The 10,375-nt window shown below is 33.8% G+C and overlaps 1 protein-coding gene across 1 annotated transcript; it reads right to left on the bottom strand.

Annotated features, from left to right (window-relative positions):
* Positions 1-4,016: 4,016 nt before the first annotated feature.
* Positions 4,017-5,283, bottom strand: LOC118070493 (histone-lysine N-methyltransferase SETMAR-like). Its single transcript, XM_035089118.1, has 2 exons — positions 4,669-5,283; positions 4,017-4,466 (listed from the first exon to the last, which is right to left on the bottom strand). Exons 1-2 carry the CDS (start codon positions 5,281-5,283, stop codon positions 4,017-4,019), a joined length of 1,065 nt encoding a protein of 354 aa, XP_034945009.1.
* Positions 5,284-10,375: the final 5,092 nt, after the last annotated feature.

The raw sequence follows: 10,375 nt of genomic DNA, 5'->3' as shown, positions 1-10,375 counted from the left end.
TTTAGTCGAATTATTTAAGGGGGACCTTACAGTTGTAAAATTTTCCCTGAAATTGTATTTATTTCTCAAGCAAGTGGTCTGAAGCATTTGAAGTCATTTATTCATTTTTTTGATTGCTCTCAAAGTGAAATTTGTATGAAGAAAAACTGTTAGGATAGTTGGTAGTCTATAGAATTACCTATCCAACTACACTGGGAAGCGTGATCGCCCTCGTTAAACATAAGGATCCCTTCCCATATATATCACAATAAGTCTTCCAGACTTTCTTATTTTCATTAAAGCTAAGCGTCTCAACTCCTAAAATCGTACAAATTTTATTATAAATTATAACCGACAATCTCCAGTGTAAGTCGATATCAAACGTACAATCATAATAAGATCAATAATAACTGAATAATATATTTATAATATAAGATCAATATCAAATCACAAATTACAATTAATTATATGCAATAATCTCAGTCAATAGAGCAAATACGGGGTGTTAATAAAAGGGTAACCGCAGAGTATACCACCGTAATCTACGTAAAAAACTGAATAAAAAATTCCTGTGCGAAAATTGCGTGCGAAAATTATTTTTAGAGTTATACGAGTTTCAAAGTCGTAAAATTTGACCAATCAGAGAGCCGGTCACATAATGATAAGCGTCAATTACAGTACAACGGAAATAAAAATTTATTACATACATTGTTGATAAGTTCGCGAAACAAAATGACGATCATGAATATTTAACGGTTAGAAACTTCGGGTGAAACGTGAACATAGGAAGCCTTCTGTTTAAAAAAAGATGATTGTCGATGAATGCGTTAATTAATAAAAAAATTAAGACAGAGAATGAAAAATGGAGAATTTTTTGTTTTTTTTCGCAATTTTTTTCAAAAATTGATAATCAATTCTTTGAATTTACTTAACATATGCTCAGAGCTATCATTAAAATAAGATTCCGACCTACCCACTAACTCAGAATCTGATCAGTCTTCTCACACTTTTTACCATACATTGTGTAGATAAAAAACAGTACTCGAAGATCGATGACAGATGATGCTGGGACACAAGTTTAGAAACCAATATGACAATAAAAAAGAGCACATGAAGATGAACATAATGATAACTTAGTCATTAGGATTAGTCCAGCAAATTAATTAATGCAGGATTAATCTTGAAAGAATTATCCAAGCTATACAGGGTGATATAAAATTATTTTCACAAGGGTAACATATAAAAACTAGAGAGAATTTGGAACAGATTGGCTTTTGCGAATTTTGTAAATTCGCAAAAATAGAAGAGTTATTAAATAATATAAACGACAAAAAATAAGTAAACATTGAAGTGAGACAACTTCACATGTACAAGCTGTTATCATTGTTTATTGAGCGCGAATAGACCGCATATGTAGAATAATACTTAGAATGAAAAATAATTTTATAGTTATTTTTAATAACCATAGAATAAATTAATTTACTCACTCAATCTCTATTAGAGATGGATGCGAGAGAATTAGAAGAGTGTGTAGATTAGGAAAAAGGAAATGTATTATGAGTAAATGAATAAGAGTAAAGACAGAGTTAAAAAAAAAAGAGATTAAGTAAGTAAATGAATAAAAGAAAATAGAGAGATTGAGGGAGTGAATAAAATTTTGAAAAAAAACAAATTACGTATGTAAAAAATGGCAGAAAATTAAATAAGAAGATAAGCAGAAGAAAGAAGAGTAAACAACTAGAAGATACATGAAAGAGACTTAGATGAATGAATAGATAAAAAATAGAAAAAAAATTAAGGAGGTAGATAAATGAAAGGATAGAAAAAGATTTACTAAGTAGATGGATGAGAGAGAGGAGAGTTGTGGGAGTCAATAAATGAGAAATAATAGAGAAATCAAGTGAGTGAATAAAGGAGAGAGAATGAAGAAATCAAGTGAGGGAATGAATGAAAGAATCTAATGAGTAAATGAATGAGAGAAAAGGAAGTGTATGAGTAAGTAGATAGATAAGAGAAAAGAGAGTGTATGAGTGAGTGGATGAATGAGAAAAGAGAGTGTATGAGTGAGTGGATGAATGAGAAAAAGTAGAGAGTTTCTGTAAGTGAATGAATTAGAAAAAATAGAGAAATCAAGTGAGTGAATAAATGAGAAATCTAATGAGTGAATGGATTAGAGGAGAGAGAGTGTATGAGTAAGTAGATAGATAAGAGAAGAGAGTGTATGAGTGAGTAGATGGATGAGAAAAAGGAGAGAGTTTCTGTGAGTGAATGAATGAGAAAGAATAGAGAAATCAAGTGAGTAAATACATGAAAAAAAAAACTGAGATTTAATAAGTAGATGGATGGAAGAAAAGATAGATAATGTGAGTAGATAAATGAAAGAGAAGAGGAAGAGATTTGATGACAAAAAATTATGCACTATGCTTGAGGCTGTACAACTCGTCGCCGGCAACTCGTCTCTGATTAGTAAACAAGTAATTTTACATCTTCGCAAATATGCATCAAGTGTAGTTTTCGCATAGACATATTTGTTAAGATTGACCGGCAGAATACAATGATAAACTGTCCAAATACGAGATTTTTTTGACATCCTGTAAAAAAACATCACAATTACACAATATTTGTGACTTATTTTCCTATCAAACTTTTTATATGAGTAAGCTTGTAGAATGATGAAGGTTTCTACATATTTATACTAATAAATCGAACCATAGGAGCATGAGAAACATTGGAAATTCACTAAAATTCAGTGGATTACGTTCTATAATATGTTATAGAATAGCAGGTCAGCAATAAATATGACAATAAAAAAGAGCACATGAAGATTAACATAATGATAACTTAGTTATTAGGATTAGTCCAGCAAATTAATCAATGCAGGATTTATTCTAAGGAAAATCATCCAAGCTATATTCTGATGACTTGTCTTACATATGCTCTTAGCTATTGTCATACTGAGATTCTTATCTGCCTTCTGACTCCGAATCTGATTAGTCTTCTTACACTTTTTACCATACAGTGTGTGGAAAAAAACAGTGCTCGAAGACCGATGATGCTAAGAGACAGGTCTTGGAACAAATGTGACAATGAAAAATAGCACATAAAGATAAACTAAATAATGACTCAGTTAATTAGGTTGGAAGAGTGCATGAACGTTTAATTTCGACAAATTAACTAAGCTATATTCTGATGACATTTGACAAGTACTTTATGCTACTTTTTGATAAAATTCATTACATGCCCTCTAACCCAGCTTCTGATCTCTCTGCTTACACTTTTCACCATACATTGTGTGGATAAAAAACAGACTTCAAAGATCAAAAACATACGAGGCCAGAAGGCATGTCAAGAAACTCATATAATCATAGAAATAACACATAAAAATACATATAATGATGACTTAGTCGATCGTCATCAACTAGTGCATTATTGAATGAAAGATTTATTTATAAAAAATCATTTAAGCTTTATTTTAATAACTTATCTTACATAGACTGTTTGCTATTGTTATATTGAGTTTTTTCCTTGCCCTCCGACCCGGTATCTGATCTGTCTTCTTACACCTTTTATTATGTACACTGTGTGGGTAAAGAATAGTGTTTTAAGACTAATAACTTATGATGTTGGAGAACAGGTAAGAAAACTAATATGACAATAGAGAATAGCACATGAAGATGAACCGAATGATGACTTAGTTAATCAAATTAGACTAGTGAATCAGTAAATAAAGGATCAATTACAACAAATCAATCAAGCTTCATTCTGATGACTCATCTTACATGATCTTAAAGCTATTGTCACATTAAGTTTTCCAAAAAGTTGTCAAAATTCAACAAAAGAAACTAAACTCAAATTCAACAAAAGATACTAAATGACCAATGATAATCAAACTGGCAACTATTCTATCATCATGGGGACGATTGGCGTATCCCATACACGGGCACACACGAGTGCAAGGGTACAATGTTTATCATACTTATGTGCTCGTGTGTGCCCGTATATGGGACACGCCAATCGTCTAACTTTTTCATTCCAGCCTATCGTAGCTGCTCTGCGTGACCACCATCTTCTTCAATACACTGATTGACGACGGTTAACACTCTGTTCGTTGCTCGTTTAATCATTTCTGGAGGAATGGCTAAGGCTTCTTCTATTATTCTATTTTGAAGATCTTCTTCATCTAGTACCGGAGTAGCATACACTTTATCCTTGAGGTATCCCCACAAGAAGAAATCTAACGGCGTCATATCTGGTGATCTGGGGGGCCACTCTCGATACCATGATTCCAAACCTATCCATCCATCAGGAAATAGATTATCCAAGCAATTCAGTACATCCCTACGTCGATGAGCAGTCGCACCATCCTGCTGCCAGATAATGTTTGCTCTTCTTTGCAGAGGTACGTCTTCTAGCAGCTGTGGGAGATCACGTAAAATCTCCAGGTAAACGTCCCCATTGACGGCATTCGGTAGAATGACTGGACCGATCTGTTATATAGGATTGGTATCTTAGAATCATTTACAACATTTTTGCGTGTCAGAAAAAGAACCACAGTAGACTAAAAAAATCAAAGAATGAAAAAAAAACTATATTTTCTTGTTATTTTTTAACGTTAATGCTCTAAAAATATACTGATAATGAAATTCGCTTGGAAATACTGTTAAAATAAACTTAAAAGATGTTAATTACCAATTGATCATGAATCAAGCCGCACCAGACGTGAACTTGAAACCGACGCTGAGTTATTTTTTCACGGACACATCTCGGATTTTCATGGGCATATATGTGCTCATTGTGTAAATTGTATGGGCCATCTTGCCGGAAGATAGCCTCATCAGTCCAAAGAATGTTTTTTAGAAAGTCTTCATCCCGCACTTGTCGTCTGAACCATCGACAGAACCGAAGTCTAACAGGTAGATCACCATCTTCTAGATATTGTACAGGAGTATAATGATAGGGATAAAGACCGTTATGTTTCAAAGTTTTATGGATTGTGACGTGATTGATGTTGAGGTGCCGTGCAGCCCTTCTAGTGCTTGATTCAGGATGACGATCAAAGTAATTGAGAATTTGTGCATCTCGCCTGTGATTTCGAGGATGACCAACATCTCTCGAAGGAACTGGAACGATGGGCCGATGATTGCGGATACGATCTTGGAGGCGATTAAGGACTTGAATGCATGGATGACGATCACGATCAGGGAAGCGTTCGGCATACAATCTTGCTGCGTCTACTACGTTTTCATGACACTCATGAAGCACGCGTATCATATCTACGTATTCATATTGTTCGTATATAGCCATTTTGCAAAATTCAATAAAAGTCTTAACGATATAATGAATGTACAACTATGAAGCGTATAGATATTTATTTAAGCAACAAAAGCTATAGTAACGCCGTAAACAAATTGTCACCTAACGACATTCACGATGAACTGCAATAACAAATGAGGCCAATTTTTGGGAGGAAATCGAACTATACATGCGATCATTCAACGCTAGATAAAATATAAATATTCTTGTTTAATACAAGAATAACTCAATAAATATATTTTAACCAAAATATTAATGAATTCTGAAGTAAAAGGAGCTACTTCCCGATAACAGAAATTATTTTTATAGAATAAAACTAAAGCTTTGAGCATTCATAGCCAAAGCTAATAATGAAGTACTTCAATTAATTCCATTATGAAAGAAAAAAACTAATTTATTTCGTCTCCAATCCACTAGTGTTAAAAAATACTTAAATAATTAATCAATTCGAATAATAATAATATAATCTTTAATAATTTAATAAGATTTTATCTTGTAAGACAACTAATGAATCTATCTAAAATATGACAATAAAACTAATAATAATTTGCTGTTAGCACGTCGACACGACTGGCCGCAGCGTACGAAGTTTCACAGCTTCTCGAAGATGAATATCGCTGAAATATGAATAAATGTGAATTTTGGTCGTTAACTGAAAGATTATGCAGTGTTTAGACCCATGATACATTAGAAGAATTGAGTAAAACTTGAAAATGTATGTGAATCAAGTGGTTTAACCAGCTGATAATCTATGTTCGTTGAGATTCGTGATGAATCTACTGAAAATTGTAGCTGTGTACGCACTTGATTCCAAACTTGATATATCTGAGTTGAAAATGAAACAGATCAAATCGTTTAGTCAGTAGAAATTCGTGACTGATTTTCACAAAGATTTGATAGTATGACCGTTTACGTATTTGATCTGTAGCAAAGTGATCATAACTTTGACAATACTAATTCAGGGTATAAGTCAGCAGGACTTGTGGTCAATCCCATGGAAACGTTTGAGTTTCCCTCTAAGAAATTGTGACTTATACGCAACTGAATTCACCAAAAGAAGTCAAGCCACTTACTGACTCTGATCAATAGCAAAATGAACTCACGACTGTTGAATAAATCCAAAATCCCTTTCAATAAGTATGATATCCAAGATTGAACTCAATAATAAGGCGAAAATTGCCCAGGAGAAACACCGTCACTGAGTGAGATGCACTTACTCTCTCAATGATTTTTTAAGACTGACTCATGAGTCCCTCATTGCCTATAGGACCCGTTAATGTTTTACCAATAAGATCACGCCATGATTATAAACAAAGATACTAGTGTGATTGAACGAACGCAATAGATACATGACTCTAAGAGAGAAAATGAGATTAAGTTTGGATGAGTTCATTATAATAACTCTATGAACAATTATTATATTAAGTCATGGACTTTATTTGTCGCAAAAAATACAGAATAAAATGCAATTTTTAAACAACTAGACAATAGCAAACAAAGCATGTGAAACAAGTCATCAGAATGTGGATTAAATGATTTTTTTGAAATTGATTCTGCATTAATTAATTTGCTAGACTAATCTAATGACTGAATCTAAAGACTAATGACTAGGTTATTATTTCATTAATTATCATGTGCGATTCCTTATTGTCACATTTGTTTTTGACCTGTCCTCCAACCTGTCTTTCGTCTCTGAACTCTGTTTTCTATGTACACAATGTATAGTAAAGAGTGTAAGAAGACTGATCAGATTCGGAGTCAGGAGGCAGATAAGAATCTTAGTATGACAATAGCTAAGAGCACATGTAAGACATGTCATCAGAATATAGCTTGGATAATTCTTTCAAGATTAATCCTGCATTAATTAATTTGCTGGACTAATCCTAATGACTAAGTTATCATTATGTTCATCTTCATGTGCTCTTTTTTATTGTCATATTGGTTTCTAAACTTGTGTCCCAGCATCATCTGTCATCGATCTTCGAGTACTGTTTTTTATCTACACAATGTATGGTAAAAAGTGTGAGAAGACTGATCAGATTCTGAGTTAGTGGGTAGGTCGGAATCTTATTTTAATGATAGCTCTGAGCATATGTTAAGTAAATTCAAAGAATTGATTATCAATTTTTGAAAAAAATTGCGAAAAAAAACAAAAAATTCTCCATTTTTCATTCTCTGTCTTAATTTTTTTATTAATTAACGCATTCATCTACAATCATCTTTTTTTTAACAGAAGGCTCCCTATGTTCACGTTTCACCCGAAGTTTCTAACCGTTAAATATTCATGATCGTCATTTCGTTCCGCGAACTTATCAACAATGTATGTAATAAATTTTTATTTCCGTTGTACTGTAATTGACGCTTATCATTATGTGACCGGCTCTCTGATTGGTCAAATTTTACGACTTTGAAACGCGTATAACTCTAAAAATAATTTTCGCACGCAATTTTCGCACAGGAATTTTTTATTCAGTTTTTTACGTAGATTACGGTGGTGTACTCTGCGGTTACCCTTTTATTAACACCCTGTATTACTCGTAAATTCGTGCCTAATAGTCGGGCGTCATTTATGTAATGTTACAAATACTTGCTGGTAAGTATATTAGTGTGAGTAATATTATGTCAGTAATATTCAATAATATCTAGAAAGTGTTGATTTTCTACAATTTAAAACAATTATCGAAACGTGGCGATGTTGTATTTGTTTATTATTAGTAAAACTGTGAGCAATTTTGAATCCCACATAATTTGAACTTGCCGCCGGTATATTCATCTCATTTTCGAACATATTTTCTTGAATAGATATGTTTTATCATACCAGTTTCTTCTTCTCCTGACATTTTTATGTTATTGCCACAGTCATCAGCATCGAAAAACATATGATTGATTCGTAATACACTTTTATGTCTATCTCTCAGCACAGCAATGTTATTTGGAAATTCACTAGTAATAATTGAGCTTTTGAAAATCCCTCGTTTCACAAAAATATTATCACCAGAATTCTTAGTATGCAGTTCTCTCAATATTTCAATAGTTTTAAGTTTTTCTTAAATAGAAGCCTATACTAGAGCCTATACTACCAATTTTATCTTCGACATCAGCAGCAGCTTCTTGCCAAATGGGAACAGACGACATAATAGACGATGATAACTCAAATGTTCCTGATTTCATTCTCAATGTCCTGACTGCATAACTTTTCAACTAAACTGAGTTAACTGACCTAATGAGAGATCTTAATTTGAAAAAAGAACAGTCCGAGTTACTTGCCTCTAGATTGGAAAAAAATGTCCTCGCACCTAATACCGAAATCACGATATACCGTGCGCTAAAAGAATTGGTTGAAATATGTTTCGCAAGAAAACGACTGAGTATTTTACCAAGATATCGAAGCTTTAATGAATAATAAGGGTTTAAAACAGTATAATCCACATGATTGGTATCTTTCTATAGGTAGCAGCCAGTACATTGTTAACCGAGGGAGCAAAGTATGATATTCTGACCTGGGTGGAAAACACCCAGGTAAGGATATCATACTTAGTTTCCGTGGTCAACATACTATTTTTTATCGTACCATCGTCCAAAATCAAAGTTTGTTGTTTGTTTTGAGGTTGGAAAAGTGACGTTCTCTCTCTCGCAGAGGAAGACTACACCCGTCTGGGCATGCGCACAGACAATTTTTTGTCTTTTTGTGCGGGATCTGAAAACGGGGATCAAACTTTAACTTTGGGCGGGGATATGAAGAAAATATTTATTCTGTTATGGAGAAAATCAAATACCATGAACATAGATAGCAAATATGGAGAGGATTTTAAAATGGTAAATTTTCTTCTAGAACTGCCAAGTGGATTTACAAAGTATCCGTATTTTATTTGTCTTTGGCACAGCAGAGATAGAGAACGTCATTGGACTTGGAAAGAGTGGCGTCTAAGAGAAAAATTAGTGCCTGAAAAGCAGAATATAATACATTCTTTACTCGTCAATAAACATCGCATTATTTTGCTACCACTGCCTGAATTATAGAAGATTAAAAGCTGGAATATTTGATGGACTCGAAATACGTCTGCTAGTTATTGATAAAAATTTTGTTAAAACAATAAATAAAGAAGAGTCTAAAGCATGTAAATCATTTGTTTCAGTAATGAAAAACTTTATTCGTAATACTAAAGCACCAAACTACCAAGACTGGATCCAACATATGTTATTATGTATGAAGAAATTCGCACCATGGAAGAACGATATAAGGGTAGATAGGATGTGCATATCCATGTTTCCCTGTCTTCAAAAGAACATTTTATTTGAGTACCTCGCCTTATAAAGTATAAGTCTGGAAGTGGTTCACGAGGATACACGCATCTAACCCAAGGCCTTACAAGATACCACTACGAGTCCAACCTCAATTGACCGGAAGCACCTGATTCTACATATCGTTTACTGACTTTGCAGCCCCAAGTGCGGGCTTGGATTTCGGTCACCCATAGTACTAGTTTCGTCCGCTTTCGTCGGCAGCCCCAGTTATTAATGGTGTGAGAGGAAGCACCATTATATTGCCAACAGCTGAAAGGATATCTTATTAGAATTATGAAGTTTTCTGAAATGTGTAAGAGTTTGCATTAGAGATGATTGAATACCTGAAAGTAAAAAGAAGAAGATGAAAAAGAAAAAAATAAAGAAAAAGAAAAAACAAAAAAAAAATAAGAATAAAGTCCTTATTTGTTTGATCCACAGGCAACAGGTGTTCTGCGAAGATTGCAGGCCTGCAACCTGTGCCTAGGTGCTCCGACAACACCCAGGTGTGGATCAATGAAGTTCACGAGCTATATTCTTACGGCGTTAGTAATAATTTACGACTTCTGCGGGGTGGAGAAGTAGACCACTCCATACAGGCAACGATGAGATTATCATTGCGGAGCCTTTCCTGATTTTAGACGTTATTGGGAAATACTTAGAGTCGATTAATTCACTAGGATATTCTAACCTACGTAGCTCGACGAGGCACCTGGTCGCTGTTGTAGTGACTGAAACTACGAAGAAATTAGCTAGTATAAGAAACGGCGATTGTACCTTTACTAACTTTTTTGTCGAC

Source organism: Chelonus insularis, unplaced genomic scaffold (genome assembly GCF_013357705.1).
Source record: "Chelonus insularis isolate UGA/USDA-ARS -01 unplaced genomic scaffold, ASM1335770v1 contig_61_pilon, whole genome shotgun sequence".
Lineage (NCBI taxonomy): Eukaryota > Metazoa > Arthropoda > Insecta > Hymenoptera > Braconidae > Chelonus > Chelonus insularis.
This window is presented reverse-complemented; position numbering and strand designations above follow the sequence as displayed.